General features: G+C 39.2%; 2 protein-coding genes across 3 annotated transcripts in view; both read right to left on the minus strand.

Annotated features, from left to right (window-relative positions):
* MATR3 (matrin 3) overlaps window positions 1–20,858 on the minus strand; it is a 1,017,354-nt gene that overhangs the window by 181,096 nt on the left and 815,400 nt on the right. The window lies entirely within an intron of this gene.
* Window positions 1–20,858, minus strand: part of CTNNA1 (catenin alpha 1) — a 121,513-nt gene that overhangs the window by 24,375 nt on the left and 76,280 nt on the right. For both annotated transcript variants that reach the window (XM_049829435.1, XM_049829433.1), the window contains exon 10: window positions 10,490–10,582. In XM_049829435.1, the coding sequence (XP_049685392.1) occupies window positions 10,490–10,582 (93 nt within the window). The remainder of the gene's footprint in view (window positions 1–10,489; window positions 10,583–20,858) is intronic.

Genomic DNA, 20,858 nt, shown 5'->3' on the forward strand with positions numbered 1-20,858 from the left:
AAAAAGGATTAATCTTACACAGTCTAACATAGAAACAATATGCAAATACAAAATTAAAGATAAATTTTGTATTGATCTGCTTTTCCTTAAAGCTTTACTCTGTACTTTGCCAGTAATTGTTATAGTACCTTGAGATTTCTATTGCAGCTGTAGAAGAGGCAGATTAGCCAGGGAACAGGATGAGAGGATACTATTTGATGCTCCTCCTGAACACCCCCCTACCAATTTTCTTCAAACCTTAAGACTAATTTACTTCAGATCCTTGTTTTTCTAAGCAGAAGAAATGCTACACGTACTGCTGGGTAACTAAGTTTATGCTGTGCCAACTAATCAGTCAGTTAAATGACCAAAAAAGCTTCTAGGGGGGGGTGGGGGTGGGGTGGGAAGCAACCTCAAAAGCCTGCTCGTGTTCTTGCTGCACTTTGCTCCAGCAGAATGACCTGGAAGCATGCCAGGCATGAGAAACCATCTGCAGTCAGACCAACGAGACAATCCTAACTTTGTTTTCAAGCACCTGAGAGTTAGAGCTAATTAACTTACAAGTTCAATGTATAGTTTTTCTTCTCTACTTTAGGACCATATTAATTTCACAAAGTTGCCGAACAAAACATGCAAGTACCATATGTTCCTGGTTTTCCAAAATCTACTTTCTCTACTTGCTTCATTTAAAAGCGTCACAAAGCATTTAAAAAAAAAAAAAAAGTCACTGAACATGGAAATGATGGTGATGTCAAACATATCACAATGGCACTGAATGAATCAGGCAGGAGAAGGAGGCTGATTCACCCAAGAGATGCTAGAAGTTAGCAGTGACTAAGGAAAATCCACAGAAAAGCTATACTGCTCTCCATGCTACCATCCTGCCTCTGGAGATGGAGGCTGCAAGTCTGGGTCACAAAGCAAAATGAGTTCGATGGGTTTGATAACACAAAAAAATGCAAGAAACAATTTGGCATAAGAGGCAATCTGTTGAGGAGACCTGTGGGGATGAAACATGCCTTTGAACTATGGCAATAACGAGAGTATCCCCATCCTTCACAAAGAATGTGGGGTCCTCTGCTGCTTCCCCTTCCTTAAACCAGCCACAGAAGTCACACCGTCTGTGTAGGCAGCTGCAGTAATCAAGATGTCTCTTCAGAGATAGACCTGCTGCCAGCCATGGTCCACGCTGCTCTGCTACCCTCACTCGCGGTGCCTGTTAAGATCATGGTTCTCAAGTCCTGAAAGGCCCCCAAAAAGTCTTGCAACACCCAAAAAAGTCATGTTTAAAAATTTAAAATCAAACAGAAATAGAGGTTTTGGAAAAGGAAGCCTGCCCTCTGCTCAAAAGCTCTGCTTCTGAAGTCTAGCCACGACCATTTATTGCCCTAGTCTGATTAACGTAATGAATCATCCACCTATCAATCAAAATCTAGATATCCAAAGTTTTATGAAGATGAATCCAAATAACAAGTGTCCTGGAAACAAAAAGGGTGAACCAGAAAATGCTCCAGAAATTTGTTCTCAGCTTTTATCCTGCTAGTAACTGTAACTACCGAGACACAGAAGATGGTGATACCAAGGGTCAGGCCATTTTCTCCTGCTCTCTTCTAGCTGCCTTGGCTAATATCAGGTATGAAAAACACCCTTTAAGCACTGAGACAGGTCAGCATTAACGTTGAAGGAACATATGGCCTGTGTACCTGCGTGATATATGTCTGGACAGCAGCATCTGTCTGAACAATTAATCTTTGTCAACAGCACATGTCCAGCCCCAGATGCCCACATTAAGCAACTCTTCACATGTGATGGAAAAGCTGTCACACAGGGCTCTGCAAGTGCTCAAGAAACTCAAAACGGGCATCATCACCAAATCCAAATGCAGGAGGCACAAGCTGCACCATCATCCTCCCAACAGGCAGCTTGTCCAACTGAAAAAAAGGAGATTTTTTTAATACATTACAACAGCAAAAACACATGGCCAAGGCAAACGTATTTTTAAAAAATGGCCAAGCAAGAGTAGCATGTAAGATCTCCCTTACAAGCAGATGTGTCTTTCATTTGGAAAGCGGCCAGTAGTGCTAGAGATGAGGACAACCTTGTGGGGAAATCAAAGGCTATCAAGTGTCACTGTGGAGCTAAAGACAAAATTACAACTTGGGAAACCCACACAGGTACGTGTGTGCATAGGAAGAAATTCAAGACAGCAGATACAGCTCAATAGTCCTTTTTTGTAGCACATACTCTATCTCCACGTGCAAAGTGGTCACAATATTCAGTTTTAGCACGGGTGATAAAACCCTTCACTCTATGCACAGCTGAGCATTTATGTGGGCAAGTTATCCTGGACCCATCTCACACGTCTGCTTGAGGTAATGCTCCAGGGATTACTGTCAAAACCCTGCAAATTATCTATTCAAATAAATATGCTCTTACATAATGCCTGGTATCCGGTACAGAGTGACTGATTTTTTTCCCCCAACAGATGCTTAGATAGACACGGGAAAAGGACAGGGATGCTGGATCTTAAATAATCTGTGTATGTAGCCAGACTATGATTCCTTTATTATCTAAAAAAGAACACTTGTGGGGGAGGGGGAAGGGACTGATTAAAGTACTCTACTGCTTCTCCAAAAGAAATGAAGCATTGGGCAATTAATTTAAAATATGAGTAACTCTTACAGGAAAGAGATGTGTATATATATATTTCAAAAAATAGGAAGAACATGTCCAGACTACCTGAAATGTAACTGCTTCCATGTAAAACATTTAGCAATTTCAAGGAAATATTCTGTATTTCAGAGCTTTTCAAAATGCTGCCAGAGCACTGTGATCACAATGACTCACTGAAGTCGTACAAAGAAAAGAATCAAACAGGGACATTTTGAGACTATCCAGAAGGAAATGAAGCATGGCAAGAAAACACACTATTTTTATCGGTGCTTTGTTTCATGTAGCAATTGCAATGTTCAAGTCAGACAGCCCAATGCTCGATAACGTGGTTCCAGCAAGTTACTTGGAGTTGCTCTCCTCTACCTCGCAGCTTCCTCCGGCAGCAGCCAGGACTTGGCAATGAACGCTTCGAGATTGGGGAGGTTTAGGATTCAAAAGACTTGCAATTGATTTCTCAATCCATACCTCAAAATCCTCTTCTCATGTCTTTCATGGGAAGAACCCGCTTCAACCCCCCCCCCCCCCAACTGAAACTAAAGGTGTCAGACTGAATTTATATATTTATATCCTTGCAGGGCAGGATTCCCCAAGGCTCCCTGAAGAGCAACTTCTCCCTGGATTACAAGACTGCGGCTGCTTTGCCCAGAAGCTCTTTTAAAAAGCACAGCTATTCCAGGACAGAAAACACCCTTACCTTAGATATACTTGTGTGTAAGCTAAAGCCATTGGGTCAGCCAGAATTAATTTTTTTTAGGCTTAATTTAGGATGGCTTCTAGCCTCATCTTTATAGCACCCGATCTGAAAGACTGATATAAAGGCTAGAGGAAAGTTTTTATACACAGTGGTGTTCCTACAAAGAACAGTCGGCTGGCATAGCCAAAGGAAGAAACTTCACTTGGGGGAAGAAAACTATCACCTATTTATTTTGCATTGCAATCCCTATGTGTTGTATCTTAATATAGTCTCAGTGCACACAATTTCTGTAAGCCACATAAGTCTCCCTCTCAATGGCTATAAGCACTTTTTAATTTTTGCCTCAGTCTTTTTGATAGGGACTCTTTTCTCTTTACAGAAGACCGTTCTTTCTGCAGCTGGTTTAGCCTTGCCCTTTTTCCTGTAGTATTGGTTTTAGGATGCTATCGTGACACAACAAGGAGTTTTTCAATTTCAAAGGCTCTAAAGCAAACACCCAGTCCTCTCCCCTCTCCTTCCTCTCCTTTCTCCTCACTACACACCTTTTCTTAGTACTCACTTGTTTTTTGTTTTTAAAGATCTTGATTTACCAGCTTTCCTGTGGCATTTGAGTAATGAGTTGGAAAGTAGCTCCATGGCCTCCAAATCCAGGAAAGTTTGCATTTGTTTAAAAAAAAAAAAAAAAAAAAAAAAAAAAAGGGGGGGGGGGGTGCTGGCTAATAAAACAAGCACATACCCATCAGCTATCACCTCAGGGACAGAGGAAAAAGGGACACGCACAAACCAAGCCCCAGCTGGGATCCGAAAATCAGTTTTATTCTGGAGTATGTGAAAGGGAGCTCGTCAAGCACACCACAGGATCCAGTTTGCTTTGGGAAGAAGATCCAAGAACAAGCAAGGGCAGAAGCAGCGATCCCAGCTTTGCCTTTTGGAGCAACCTCAGCACAAGGCTGAATGGAAGAAGTCTCTTATTCAACCTGCCAAAACTGGTAATTGCACCACACAGTGCCCCTCATTTGCTCTATTTTATTTGTACCTCACAGAGTCCTCTGGTGATACTGAGGGCTAGTTGCAGGGGAGAAGCAAAAGCATGATTCACGGATCACAGCCTTCCAAATGATCAACAAATGAATTCATGACTTTCCCACCAAAGCTGCTACACTAGCTGAGCCCAGCCAGGACTCTCCCCTTGCCCAGGTGAATTTTAATGCTCATATTTTTCTGTATTAAAGAAACCATAGCTTGCTTACTGGCAGTTTGTAAGAAGCTGCTCATAATTTAATGTTACATATGCCAGATGCCAAAGTTACCTCCAGTGTTCACCCTACTCATGTCTCCTTCCCTGCTCCTGATTGCGTTCTGCTCCGAGTGGAAAAAAGTTCATAAGCAGACATTTAAGTCACTTCCAGTAACCTCCAACCCCAGGTTTGCATCACATGTCTATGTGTGCTAGCTCTCCACATACTTCAATATGGCAAAAATCACTCTGCAAACTCTGATGAGCTGAAATGCCCAGGAGCAAAACATACAGGAGATTGTTTTGCACTTTCACTAGCTATAATGGCAGTGACCAGCAAGTGTACAGATGCTGATGCACCAAAAGAAGAAGGAAAGGTTTGCTTTGATTTCCAATACTTTGTTCCAATGTATAAAAGGTACTTTGAGCACATTCCTTTCCTGCAAGTTACGCAGAGTGACTGCAGGCATCTCTGCAGAGATATTTCTCTTGTTGTTACAGAGCTATAATGACCCACAGATACGCACTTTTGCTGGAATAACATGACCTTTTCCAGTTTAGCATATACTACTGTCAAAGTATTTACTATGTGCATATTGTGTACAGATAATTATGCTATCAACTTCCCCATATATGGAAAAAGCATTTTCATTTGTAGCTGAGGACTGATATTACAGTACCAGTTAATGTAGAAGCTGCAAGAATTTTGGTGCTGTTTGTTTTGATGTCCATTTGTGTTGCTTCATTTTGCATTTCACTGACTTCAAGTGCTGAAGCTTTGAGGGTTTCAGGGGCTCTAGGACTCTTCTGGACACTGTTCAGCTACTGCACTCCACAGATCATACTACGCCTGTGATGAAAACATACAGTCCTTACACACTAACATATCTCATTCTACAGAACTGAATCCCTTTCTCCTATCTTTGCTTCTTTTTATGCATCAGTAACTGCTTGAGTTTCTAATACTGTTTCTTTGATGACCTCTCCTATCCTGTGCTGGCTCTTCTTCACAGCAAGCCTGCATGATGCAAAACTGCAACCCAAGTGTTAAGTTTTTAATGTAAGGATTTCTACTCAATGCCAATAAAATGCTTCAAGCACCTGTAATTAAACAGTCTGGAGATAGATCTGCTAGTTAGCACATTCAAAAAAATCTGACAGTCTTTCAAAGAGAAGAAAAAAAAGGGACAATTGTTCAATGTTAAGTCTTTACTGCAAGAAAAATGAAGTTATCTCCTTCTCCAACAGCCACCAGGGAACTGGCAGTAATTGGGGACTGAAGGAGGAGAGAAAGTCTGCCCGTCACATTTGGGTTCGGATGATTTGAGGGGGTGGATTGGAGGGGTTTTTTTTGTTTCTCTAAGATGTTGCAACTTTTAAACAAAAGTTTTCATGCTATTTGGAACCTCTACATGGGATTCCTTATGATATGGTATTTTGTCTATGTCAGTAGGTGTGATCAGCATATGTAACCATCTGCCTCATCAGAAATCTATAAGCAGAAAATTGCTTTTCAAGCATTTCAAAATTGGAATGTAAGGATATGGAACAGCAATTATTAAAACAAGATGTTAATGTGAGAAGAGCCAATTTATTTTTATAAAAAAATGTGATTTAATCCAAGAATTATCTGGAGTCTGTTTAATGGCCAACACTCACTTGACTGTGCAGGGGACGGTGAGCTTTGTCAAACATGCTGTCTGTGCTAAGGTAAGTATAGATAGAGGGAGCATAGAAAGGACAGGCAGAGCCACTGCCTGGCAGTGTTTCTGAGGAGGATGGGCAGCAGAGCAGAAAGGCAACCAGCACTGGCTCAGAGCAAGCCCTGCCCTACAGATGGGAGAACAGGTCCAGTACGTCCACACCAGGGAAGTGCAGGTCTACCCTGCTCCTGCAACCCACTTCCCAGAAGATGATCCGTCTGAAGGGCAATAGGCTCCAGCTTTTGTTGGCAGAAGCAAACACCAAACCTGATGGAAATTCTAATCCATAATTATTTTCTAACACTCTCAGCCTGACTGCAATTTGGTTAGAAGTCTCTAGATGAACTTCACAGAGGCTTTAAAGAACCAGAAAGTCAACATATAACTGGTAACAGCTGCAAGTGACAGCAGACTGTCACATCAAAAGGCTGGAGCAACACTCTTTCCTTTCAAGAGCTGTACTGGGGCATTTTCACTGTTGCTTTCTGAACACCTACAGCTTGTATGATCAGAAACTCTCCTATGGTTAAGCTCTCTTCTCAGACGTCTTTAATGCAAAATGCTGTTACAAAACAGCTTTCGCAGGCTCCCAAAGCAAGTACTTCTTGGAAACGGAACTCAGAAGCCAGAGTTACAAGCAAGGATCCAGGTTTTTGAGTCGAGATAAACAAAATCTTTCGTTAATTTACCACTGGCAAGCTCTGTGTTTAGCAAGAAGGCAAAGAAAACTTCCCCCAGCACTCTGCTAGGCAAATGGAGGAACAGGCAACTATTCCAAGCATTTCACAGCAGTACTTCTCCATTTCCACTATGAAAGACATCTTAAATTTATTTTTATTTTTTTTTTAAATAATACTTAGTGGTAATGATGGAGGACTTTTGTTCCTTCATCTTAACCCACCATAGACTAGCCTGTTTCTCCTACCACCTAGCAAGGCATGAAGCTGCAGGACTGCAGGTAGCTCCTGTGAGATGCTGGACAAAGTTGTCTCACTTTGATATACAGACTTTCAGCAATGCATGTCCTCAAAAAAAAGAATGCAGGCAGGCTTGTAAGTCAAGGCTTCATGAAGAAAAACACCAGTGACCCCTAATGCTGCCTTATTCCTCCTCTGTAAACCCAGACTAACACAAGTCACTCAGTTGGCTACTACAGAGCATGCACAGCTCTTCCTAGCAGTTCCTTCTGCACCATCAAACAGGAGCTCTAAATATCACATTAAGTCTTCAACTTTGCATTAATTTCTGTCTTAATTGGCTGGGGACTCACAAACAGGAAGGATGATGTTACTCTTGAGGAAGAGCTGATTTCCAGTAACGTAGCCACACTAAACAAATTTAACTGCTGGCTTTTGTAGAGAATTTTCAGATCAAAAATTTTCCACATCTTTTTCCTCAAAGAATTAAATTTCAAACCTGAGAACATTTGAACTTGTAGGTGACACTGGCAATGACTGGATTCTTGTCTGCATCAACAAAACTTCCAAGATTTCCCTAACCAATTTGAAGTGTTGCATGTTCCTTTCTCCTGCTGCTGGCTCAAAAAGGCTAGTCATGGCAAGGGACCGAATAACTGCTCTATTTGAGATACAGCTTCTACAATTAACTCTACAGATTGATTTCTGCAGTAATCATTCTTTAACCAGGAGTTCCCTACTCCCAGAATGGCCTCTACTCAACTAAGCTGTTTAAGAGGTTACCTGGGACTCAAGTGCATTAAATTTCAGTTTCATCCTTTCAACAACAGTAATACCTTGAATTAAATTTCATACATTGTATTTCTGTGTAATATTAACATATTCACTTGAGTTTAAGAGAGTATTGTAATTACTGATTGACTTGACTCATTCCAAATCCAGCATCTTCCTGGAAAAATACCATCTAAGCAAAAACCAAAAAAACCTAAAACCCCCCAAAACTACCACCAAAAAACCAAACAGATAGTGTTGGATTAAATCTGTATTTTATGCCTAATTCACAACTTTTTCAGCACAGTCAACTGAAAGGATTCAAGAAGCAGCTGTGAATCTCATCAGCAATAAACTTCAAAATAAACAGATAATTGTCTGAAAAAGGAAACAAAATCCCACTATGATGTTCTTTATATCTTCTTATATCTAGAAGCATTTAGAGATTATACAGGATAATCAAAGTTTGGGGACCATTCAGTAACTCAGTTGAGAAGGATGATAGTGTGCTGTGCCGCTTAGACTGGCAAAAGACAAACTTTTGTCTTGTTAGGAGAAAACACAGATGCCATTTGTAGAACAGTTTAGACAAGTGCCCCTAATTATCTCTCAGGATTCACAACATGTTTAAATACTCTTAGAGCATTAAAGAATCAACCAGAGAACATGTAATGTAATATAAAAGCACTCTCTCAAGTGCTATAAACATCTATACTGTCATTTACTAATCTCTTGGCAACAACCCTGAAATTAAGGCAAGACTCTGCAGTGGTGCATCTAAACTGCAGGCTTGGAAGTTCAGATATGTGACCTTTGTAAAGTCAAAATCCATCAGTTATACACCTTGTCCATTTATAGATAATCAAAGCTTCCAACGTGTGGTAAATATATCATCCATACTCCCTGAAATCAAAGGTTAACAACTGTACTTCAGTAATGTGACTACAGTTTGGTGACTATTGACTACAGTTTATGATTTCACGTTGATATCATGCTTATTTTATAAAGGAGTAGATTTATTTAAATAGGCAATTGTTGGAAAAGCAAAGATAGAAGAGTTTGAAATACACACAATTTCAGCAATGGGGAAGGGAAAACACCCTCCCCAGACTTGGACAACTACCAGAAACATTTAGATTCAAAGAAAACCTAACTTAAGAAAGATTATTATTTTCAAAAGCATCAGCATTTGCTTGGAACAACATGCATTAGACATCCATATTCTTGGAGATTAAAAAAAAAAATAAATTATGTCCAACCTAGCTGGTTACTTTAGGAAAGAGCAAGCCCTTATACCAGGTAAGATGTATTTTTAAAAGCTTTTTCTTCCACATGCTTTGTTCCTACTGTAAAAATTGACCTTTGGTTTTAACGAGCCATACACACCACTTGCCCTAGATGTCGGAGGCAAGGAACTGCACAGCTAGTGCAGCTGATGCACTGGCCTCAGGGTCTGATGCAGGAGTGGGAACCACAGAAGTTCACCCCAGGATGACAGAAGGCCTCCTAGATAGTATTTTATGCTCAGGTGCCTATCTTCACCTGTTTAATAGGACTGTCGCTTAAAAATAACAGAAAAGGTAAAATAGTCCTGCTCTTCACACTGTCTTCACCTACTCCCTCAAAATTTCCCTTCTGCTGAGGTGGGTACAGGTGAACATATCTCTCCTTTTCAACTGGTTTTAGAAGGACCAATATACATGGGAAAACGTGAACAAATTCCAAATAATCCTGAGACAACACACATTGTTTTCATAAAATGCCATTTGACCAATTTTTTCTGAGTACATATTTTCCATTAGCTCCTCATTACCAGTAACAGCTTATTTTTATATTATAGATCTGAATTTCCTGTTGCTTTAAAAAATGTAAATTACAAGGATTGACAGCGCACTGTAGTCTTCAGAGGTTCATCCAAGTAGCTAGTTGTTGACATTCAAAACATCAGGGATGTCAAAATGGAAGAGGATAGTCTAGTGCTTATATAAACTTAATTTCCTTGTTTCCATTAAAAAGTTATTAATTAAAAGATAGTCTCAGCCAGGTTCAAACTCTTCATGCACAGCCAGCTTCCTCTGATCCTGCTCTATCAAGAATATTTCTTTGCCATATTTATATGCTACTTGGAAAAAAATATGTACAATTCATCTTACAGTGTACACAGGAGCAGTGTTAGCGTTTTCACAAGACATCTTCCTGCAACATGAATGTGCACAGTAAACAACTGAAGCTTCACTGGTTTACTGCCTTGCAGGTTACTAGAATACCCTGACCAAATGAAATTAGAGCTATTATGTAAAAAAGACCCATTTGTATCATCAATTACTTTGTCACGTATTTTAAAGTTTCTAAGTCTTGATACCTACACTCCATTTCATTCTCTACATATATTAAGGAAAAAGTCAAGTTCTGTAGCAAGTCCATAGACAGCCACTATGAGGCCAGAACATGTACTAAGCAGGACCAGTTGCCCAACTTATTAGGGTATGTCTTACGTTCTTACGCTTTTCATTACCTGGGGACACAGGGCTTCAAGCTGGCTGGCTGACATGCGAACCAACTTCACACCTTCCTCGTTGTTCGAGATGGAACAGGCCAAGTTGGCAACCTGTGTCAGAGGTGGGAGAAAACAAAACACAACTGTTAGAACTAGGTTTTATTTCCCTCTGTAGGAAACTTTTTAGCCACCCCCAACAGTGACCAGTAACCCATCATGAAATACAAAGCATCCACATTCGTTCAATTCTAACCAATTTTGAAACCACTAATGACATCTGTTCCTTCTCTAGTCATAAAATCATAACATATCAGATCATAAAACTATAGTCATAACAGGACAGACAAATCATTGTTACCACTGATTCAGTTAAGTTCTCTCCAGTAAAACATACGAAAGCATCATTGGCAGCACTTGAAGTTACAGTTAAAAAGCCCATTCCCACTTGAGTGAAACAGCAGCAACCACACAATTAAAAAAAACAATCAAGCTCCCATGCATCTGAGAATTAAGTATTCTGATGTCCGTAAGCATACGGATGCTCTCCTCTTCTTGAAACATTTCTATATCCTACTGCGTGTGAACCCAAAAGAACGTGGAGGCTCATCAAGCAATTCACGTATGCAAACGGTGCAGTGGTGTTGCAAAATTCAAGCTGTTTTGCTGGTGTTGCACAGAGTGCACCTCTGAGACAGGATACAGGGATTTGAATGCATTGGTTTAAACTACTTGATGTACTACTTATCTAGTCAAAGACTGCAGTATCAGGCAGATGTTCCTCCAGCCTTCCATTTATGCTGCAATTCATTGAATAAAACCATTTACTGGTACAGGTGATCTTGAAGATCCATCCACAATTCTCCAAAATTTGAATAGCATCTTGTGATACTAAAAACTTTACTCCAAAACCTTGACCTGCTGCACAACAGCATCCATAACTAGGTCATCTTGAAACAGAGGATCTTTTGTAAACACCTGCCTTTTAAGAGCACACAGGAAGGGGACAGCACAGAATGTTTTGGTAATTGAAGATATTCCTCATATCGGAGCTACTCTCAGGGGAAGGAAGTCTGAAGTAAGTTACATTTCCTAGTTGACAGGTGAATGACAAGCATGTTATTCTGAGCCATTTGAACACAGAAAGCTGTAAAAATAGCATGAAGTGAACTGAGATGAACACCGCGTACTGTCCTTTCAGAGACAGAGCAACCTGCAAAAACCCCCAGTAAATGTGCTGTAAAAGCATTACCACAAGCCAGCAGATGCTCAGTAACACCAGTGAACCAGAGTTCTCCATATACTTTTCTTCATAAGCTGGGGAAATTGCATTCTCCCTTTAATTAAACTATCCTGTACATTCATATACAAGTCATTTTGAAGTAGTATCTGAAGCTATATCACATGCTTTTCCCCCTTCCCAAGTCATTCCCTTACGACAGATGTTCCCACACAGAATACATTACTGTCCCACAAACCGTCAACCACATGCCAATATACTTGAATGCTGTTTTTCATTAAACCCATTATTAATTTTGGGACCAAAAAGCAAGTTCCCATTGCAAAGTGCTCAGCCTTTTCCTCCCTCCAGTTCCAAATCAAGTTCCAAAGGATACAAAAGGGTGCACTGTCAAGAAGAGAGGTATGTTCCTACAAGTAAACAGATGCAACAGCATATATTTGGATTAAAACAAACTGAAGTTGAGAGAAAGACTGTGCAGCATCAACAAGACATAGAAAACTCTACCAACTTTCAGAAATATTAGTGTCCTACTCCTCAACTTTCTTTTGCACTAGTCTTTGTAGACAAGACCTACATATTATGAGGTAGAATTACAGTAAGTCTTCAGTTCATTGCAAGGTCATGCAGCTTGCACCCAGCTTAGCCAAGGCTCTTTTCTCTGTCCTTTCTGTTACCACATTTGCTCCAGTCTCCAGCTTAGTTCCTCTCTGCATGGCACTACCACCAAACAGCTGTACTCTCTATAATGCCCTATCAGAAAGGGATTTTAGTTTGAACATAGGGGGGTTTTCCTGTAGATTTGCTATGTCTTAAATCCCTAGTTCACAGTGAGCTGTAGTATACTATGCTTTTGTTTAGAGGCTCAAAAAAAAAAAAATAATCAGAAGACAGTAAGATGCCATGATTTAAAAGTCAAATAAAGATTTTGCTGTTGTTTTAAGCACAGGTCATATTTTTGAGAAACACTAGTTTGCCAGTATTTTTTATGGTCCATATTTCCACTTCGTTTCTGCCTCCACAGCAGCAGTTACAATCTCTAGGAGCAAGAAGAACACAAAGCTCTATTGAGTAGGGGCTGAATAAAAGCGACATTGAAGCACTACAAAATCAGCCTCTCCGATATCTGGAGATGTTGTGCTCTCTCTCAAGCCAAGTGTGATGAATCAAGCACAGAGAAACCCCGCTCTGTCTGAATACAGAGAGGCAAAGAAGTTTATAATTGAGTGTCCCCGCCATAGTATGATGAAATTTTGCTTTTTTGCACAGTCATTTTTGAACAGTCATTTTTCTTCTGAATACCTCACTGATGGCAATTCTTCTTTAGAAATTGCCCGACTGGGACTGCCAACCTTTATGAAAGAAGCATGTGTGCTTCCCTGACTGAGGGTCTTTGGCAGTTTAAGACAATACAACTGTTGGCTGCCACATCCCATTCTACTGCTGCGTCTCCAAATCTCAACACTTCAATTCAGCATGCTTGTCCAAAAGCAAGTTATTTGCTTTAGCGAATTAGTTTCTCTGCCAGATTAGCACACAAACTTCCCAGCAAACTATTTGCTGAACATCAGAGCAAAGTGAGAATGTTGCAGCAGCAGAGGTGACTTCAGAGTGCTGCGGATGTGGCTGTAAATTCACAGCAATGCAGCATTTACTGCACCCATGGGAAGACTGTCAAACTATTGGAAAACACTCACAAACCTCTTAAAATTTGAAATTTAAGATGACCTATGTTAACTAATTAATCAAGTTGTAAATGACATTACAATGAGGTATTTTAAATTATCATTCATTATCATGTGCTCTATAGCATGAATTCTAAAATTGCATGTATCAGATGAAGTGGATGGTTGTAGGATTAAGAAATTTAATTTCAAAACTACCTGAAAGAATCCATCATCAATAACTCCTGCGTGATATTTGAGAACTTCAACTCCTTTTGTAGAGAAGATAGGGTACTACTGGCCAGTTATTTGACAGGTACACGTAATACATAGGATTTTACAACTGAGATGAAGATCAGCTACAGCCAAATTTGTTTTAAAGCATGCAGAGCACTTAGAAATCATACATATCTAAAACTTCCAAATAAAATAAGAGCACATCAAACAAACAAAAATTCCCCTTAAATCAAATGTAAACGAAGTAGTTGCTCCATGTCTCCAACAACGTAGCTGACTGACATAGTAAGTGGTCAGACTTGATTTAGAAAGAACACTTGTGCTTGAGAGCAAAATAGCAATTGAATTCCCACTGCATTTGTTCATTCTTACTATTCAATATCATCAAGCCCCTTTACATAAGCACTACTGGCACAGGCATCAAAGGAGACAAAATGATCGCAAATAATGTAATCAGCCATAATGAGCAATCTCTTGAAAAAAGTTAAAAATACACTGGGAATGAAGACAGGCTAGAGCAACTAGACTGACACAGTTCAGAGATACCTCTTGCAGCACTAACAGACCAATCTGAAAAGCATCTTTTTGCTGCAATATCAAGGCTCTCAGTTTATAGAGTATACAACCATGTCCCAAAGATGGCTTCATGTATCCCAAAAAGCAGGATGGACCCAAAGCAGCTGCTGATGTTTAGATGAATGAGCTTAAGTTTACCCCCAGCAACAAACACACTGAGCATTATCAAGAAGTGCACGGACACAACCATTTCTACAAACCAACCTAACAAACCGGTGCCAAGTAAAACTCAAAGCTGGACGAACTCATCTGGGAAGTGGGTTTCATGCACTGGTCAGTTTTTGAAACTCAAATCGGCTTGGTATTAACAACAACAACAACATCAGACTACTGCAAGATGACATGATGCCTTTGGAGAAGGCATTACTTAACTCGTTCCTTCTAAAAGCAGGTACCATCTCAGGGCAAAGGGTCTATCAGGAATAAGTTATTAGCAGGAAGGTGTAATTCCAATATAAAAAAAATTTTTTGAAAAATTGCACCATCTGTCACAGAGTGACTCCATCTGAAATTCTAGTTATTTTGATGCTTCAGAATTTACTAATTTTAAATCAGGAAAAACCTTGACATTTCTAAAGCAGTTTTTTCCTCCATTAGTGACAATTTGTCAGCCTATGTTTGTGTTGTCAGCTGTTGTAGACAACTGCCTTGTCTGACAATAGGCAGTTTTTACCTTTTTCACCTGAAATACATTTTTGATTTTTTTTTTTGAACTTTGAATTTGTTCAGATAATGACGAAGGAGCCATGTCTTCCAGCAATTCAAAGACTATAGCAGCCTCAACTACACAAGGTTGGGGTCTTCGCTAAAACTACTAAAATTACACTGTTGAAAATAATCGAGAAATACTGCTACAGCTTTGTACTTGTTAAACTTTCTCTTTGCGCTGACATCCTAGCTTAGGTAGAGGGGTTACTTTACATGGAACTGTTTATTAAAGGATTGACAAATTGCTTTTTCAATAAGAGACAAAAAAAAGAAGAGAAAAAAGGAACTATAATCTCTATCATTAAATCTTTTTCAAGGATTTCAAAGGCTGACACTGAAAGTTTGTACTAAAGTCTTTGCTTCATGTACCTGGATTGACTTCAGAAATGCAACAGCAAGTTTTTCCTCCTTGTTTACAGGTCACGTTTTAGGACAGCTTCTTCAGGAATTCAAGTACGCAAAGCCCTCCTAAATGGGTGCTGGATGCAATCATCCAGCAATGGTGTAATCCAAAGGAGGCTCTGTAATGTGTTTATTGCTGCATAATTTAAAATTGTCAGAGCTGCCTCTGCCACACAGCATTGTTATAAATAAGGATTATGTATGGCTATGCAGAAGACAAACATACACTGATTGAATTCTAAGAGTCTGACTACTCTCATTTGAAACTGCAGTTGTAAAAATAGCATTGCAGAAATAAGAGAGTTTTCAGACTGTCTTATGATTGAAAAACATAACTTTTCAGTTTAACATTAACCAGTATCCTCTCATAACAGATGCTCACAAACCCTTATGCAAAAATAACAAAACCATACCCATTTATAGACAGATACTTTGGGAATTTCAGCAACATGGAAACAAAGCTTTTCAAAGGTGTTCCTGGCATTTTAATGTCTGATTAAAGTTCAAAACTTCAGCTTCTTGCTCTACTTTTTACTTTTCATTTTACAGTTTCTCTGGGAATGCAAATTCCCACTTGTAAGCAGCTTAAAATCACCCATATTAAAAGTAAAAAAAAAAAAAAAAAAAAGAATGAAGAGGCAGCCATTCAACATTTTCTTCTTGAGGACCTGCCAAAGAAAAGTGTATCTGATACTCTCACAAATTTCAAATACAGCACATCTAATTTCTTCCTCCCCCATATTAAGAAAACAGTCCAGATTCACTTCATGATGGTCAAAACCCATGAACTTAATTTATCTGTAGAAACAACTGTTCTGGCAAACCTAAGTGGCAACTGAGGACTCTCAGAAGAGATGTGCCAATTATGTAACTCCCATCTCTCTTAAAAAAAAGCTTTATTATTCAATAAGTCCATACATTTATTAATTCACTTGTACACTACACTCAATATTCAAGACAAATGTGAACATTTTAACATCCAGTCCTATTAGGTACCGCATGAGGGAGAAGTCTGCATTATAGCTATAATCCTATGAACTCACTAGTTTTGCAGAGGCATAACTTATTATGAATTACGCAAAACAGTTCCACTTCTTTAATGCATGGAGGGATGGCAGGAGGACTTTGGTTCAAGCCCATAGGGACTCTGGAGCAAGTTACTGGGAGTCATGCTGTCAACTCCTCTGTGATTTTATATGACTTAAGTAGTTGCAAGTGGCTGCAGCTCCACAGAAGGTACGTTGCAAGAGCTTGTTGTGGGCAACAGAATCCCAATGTATTAACTTAAAATAGTAAAAGCCTTTAAATAAAACAAGCCGCACAGAGAAAAACTCTAGACATAAAGCACAGAGGGGAACGATGGACTAAAATTGAGATAACTGCTATTTCCAGAGCTCCGCAACCTCACAAAGAAGATGACAGCAATTTTAATTTCAAGTCTGGTTATAAACACATGGAGGGGAAATTTCAGCTAGATGGAACAAAACTGGCAAGCAAAACGTTTGCAGTTTTGATTCAAAAGTTTTAGACAATAAGAAATCGGGGTTTCAGGATTTTTTTATTTCAACAGGCTGGCAACTGGTTGGAAGAGGAAGGGGATCAGAGACAATATTCTGTATACTTTCTGCTCCCTATAATATTGAGGCAATTACTTAATATTTTCATGGGTAACCACTTTTGGGATCAAATCTCAAAACCTGCACCTTTCAAGTTGTATCTGTGTGTCTAAAAATCTAGTTAAGGAATACAGCTTTGCATTTGGCTGTCAATCTAAATGAGCTGTCTCCCAGCCACCTCTCCAGCTACCTGGTGCCATTCTAGGTATAGCTGTCCCACGAAAGCTCAGTAAAACAAGCTCCCTCCATACCCAGAGGAAATGTCTTTCTCCAACAGAATGCAACCCCACATGTTGTCAAGGTTTTGTAAAGAAGGGAAATTTTTCACACAGTTGGGCAAACCCAGAGTTTCTGCATCACAACAAACTGAACTGGGCTCCATTTACTGAGCAGCAAGTGCAGAAGGGAGAGAGCCCTTCTCTCTCTTGCCAACAGGGAAGTTTTTCAATGAAAGAGGGGGAAGAAGTGTTTGAAGGGAACTAATACATCTAGAGCATAAAACATATCCACAGTAGTAAAGTGCTAGCAGTACAGGAATACCTTTATTTCCAGACTGGTAGATTATCCTTTCTATAGACCTGACAGAGAGCAGAGCTGGTAAAAGAATACCAGTGTGCTACGTGGGCACCGTGCCCCTCATAGATGCAGCTGTAGCAGCAGATGTAACTATTGGCACAGGAACTATTCCTTCCTCAGACAAACAAGCTAAAGTGATAAAATGTTGTTATAAGCACAAAACACATTAGTTACACAAGTCGATCTGAGCTACCATGACAGAAATCACACCACTGGTATGTAATGTAGATCTGATCTTAAGTTAAAACTTTCAAAGTGAATGCTCAACTTAGATGCTTCTTAGCAACACAAATGTTTTTCTTTGAAATAAAAGTGTTTCTAGCAGTGATATTTGGACAGTACCTGAATAATTATCCTTATCCAAAAAAAGCATCTGTGTTTATCAAAGTAGAAATCATAATTCTTTCCTAGCTCATTTTGCTTATCACTCAGAGCATGCTGCATTATCATCTTACTAAAGGCTTCCAACTTGGTGCTGTTTAAACCAGTTTTTGGTGATTCAGACAACTGTTCATGGCAAGCTTAATGGTAATTATAAACACATTATGCTCTTGAAGAAGGCAACAAAATAGTAAGAGGAATGAGCTCTACACAGGCAACTCCTTGATGACAATACATGACTAATATTCCAATATTGCTGATGACTAAGATGATGAAAATCCAGACCTGCATCGATGCTTTTAGTTATATATCAAGAATTAAAACATTTATGCCACATCTATAAAAGCTGTACCCCAAAAGCTACTTCAAAATGCTGTTGGAATTAAGACTCAAATATCTGGAAAATAAAACAGGCCAGGACTCTATCGCTTTTTACCTTCTTCTGATGGCATCATATCAACAGCACCTGTACTCAATTGTGTTTATACTTCCTGACCTCTTTTACAGATTTCCCCTTCCCTGAAGTTTCCTAAAGAAAAAGGAACAAAGTAAACACAGGCCTGTTTCTAGAGGGGTAAAAGGACATTAACATGGTCACCATCCCTGGAGGTATTCAAAAAGCATGTAGACAAGGCACTTCAGAACATGGTTTAGTGGGAATGGCTGATGGTTAGACTTGAAGGTCTTTTCCAACCTAAAGGATTCTATGATTCTATAGTTTTCCACACCCTAACCTCATTCACCTCCAACTTCTACACCCTTCACATCCCCTTTGGAGCAAGTGTTTAAAGACCAAACCCCACACTCTCAACAATCATCCAACATAATGACTGCCCCTATGGAAAAGGTATGGCAGAAACACCTCTCCTCTATATAGCAGCAGCTAACTGGGATGATTTTCAAATAAAAGAATGTTTCCGAACACCCCAATAGCTGTCCAGATATGTGAGGGTTCAAATTCATCTTCAATCACTTCATCTCTCCCATCAGTTTCACTGTCAGCTTACTGATTACCTGGCTTCTCCCGTGTGTATTTACAATGAAATCTGGATAGAAAGATTACCCTGAAATCTCTTATTCCTCTTCCAAAATGATTTTTAATCTCTACCAGCATTCTACAGACCCTTTCATGCATAATTTGGTGTAGCATTAGAAGATTGGCCTCAAAAAAACCCTTACAAGAACAAAAGTTATCCTATTAAAAGGTCACTTGACTTTACTTATGTATGATGTATTAAACTTGTATATCCAGTTTTGCTGGAAAATGGAAGAATTTTTTTTTTTTTTAGCTAAGGCTTTCCTACTTTACTGATTATGAATGTAAGGAACCATGTTCTATGAGTAGAATTTAATTTATTTATGAATTAGTTGACTAATAAAATGAACTTACAAGGAAAATGCATCAGTTCTTGAAGAGCATCAGACTTTAGAGGGCACATTAGAGTTATACTGGTCATTTACTAAAGACATCTGTTTCAAATTGCTGCCAAGGTTATCTATAGACAAATTACAGAAAACATGGTTGTTCTTTGGAAAAGACATTTTGCTCTCCATCTTAAAATAGGAAATTAGTCTCAAGTCGGACTAATTTTGCCTCTCTTCTCCAGGCCATGGTGCAAGGACATTTCCCTTGTAATACACAATTACCTTAAAAATAAAAGCAAGTAAAAGACAAACTTGAGTTTGCAGATTTTTTTCCCCCTGTAAATTAGCTTACTGAACAGGAAAAATAGGTGCTTGGATACCACAGTAATGACTGATAATGAGTCTAGCCTGGAAAATGCCGAGTTTTAAGAGATTAATATACCCAAAGTTCAGAAAAACGTTCCAAGTCAATATTTGATTTGGGTGTCAAGTGCTATGCTTGTCTGCATTTTTCACCCAAGATACATCGTCTCTATCTTTCAGTACTGATACACGCCTTTGATGGCAAGCATGAAGAAATAATATTTAAAGAATAAGCAAAGCCAGTCCACTCCCACCTCCAAAGATGCTAGTTTTATAAACTTCCTATAAACTTTGGAAATCGGGTGGCTAATAGACACAAAGGATAATCTTGTGACACCAGATTTATTTCTAGATCTGGTGGATACTCCCATTCCGTGCTTCATTTTTAATAAATGCGTAAGAGACACAAAAACTGAGTGTATACCTTTATCACAAAGGTAACTAGCTATTTCCAGGTAAGTTATATCTCATGAACAGAGGATAGGCAAGCCTCAGTTTTTCAAAACCTTTGCTGTGTCTGAAGTCCAAAAGCTAGCTATTATTTTAAAACCAAGCTATGTTTTACCCACTTCAGATTTTTTAAAAGCCTTTCACATGTAAAAAATCTGCAGCTGTTAAGACTCTCTGAAGAATATATAGGCTGTAAGGATGGACAAATCAGGACAAATTGTAGTAAAACTGATGCAAGTGTGCAAGGCTTTGGGCTTTTGGAAAGTGGTATTTTTAGACCGAGGTCTGAAGAATTACTCTAGGACATCGGGCTAAACAGTTAGGGCAACAGAAGGAGAAAATGTCAGCGCAAGAGGCTACAGATAGCTTATGGAGTTGCAAGTGCCCAAATGTGATTCTTTCCAAGCAAATAAATTTGCAGTCTGCATCTGTTCATGGGTTTTCACTGAAGATGAGAAAATCATCTCTCCATATGCAAGATACAACCCAGTGCATTAAAAAAAGGCACAGAGCAGTCTTTTCAGATAAATTAAGGCAACTGGAAAAAAAATGATGCTTATGAAACATCACTGAGAGCTTTTGCCTCCCTGGTCTTATCAAGTTTGTCTAAGAGACTTATACATAAAATTTGAGAAAAACATTTGACACAGGGGTACTGGGTTCCAGAATAAGATAAGATTATTCACCGTTTTTAAGGAATTGCAAACTCTCCCTTACCAAAATATCCTTCAGCAAGCAAACAGCTACCAGAAGATTTTAACCTGAACTCTGTCCTCACCTACCTTTTAACTACCTAATTTCTTAAGGTCTGA

The sequence above is a fragment of the Accipiter gentilis genome, chromosome 26, assembly GCF_929443795.1.
Source record: "Accipiter gentilis chromosome 26, bAccGen1.1, whole genome shotgun sequence".
Classification (NCBI taxonomy): domain Eukaryota; kingdom Metazoa; phylum Chordata; class Aves; order Accipitriformes; family Accipitridae; genus Astur; species Astur gentilis.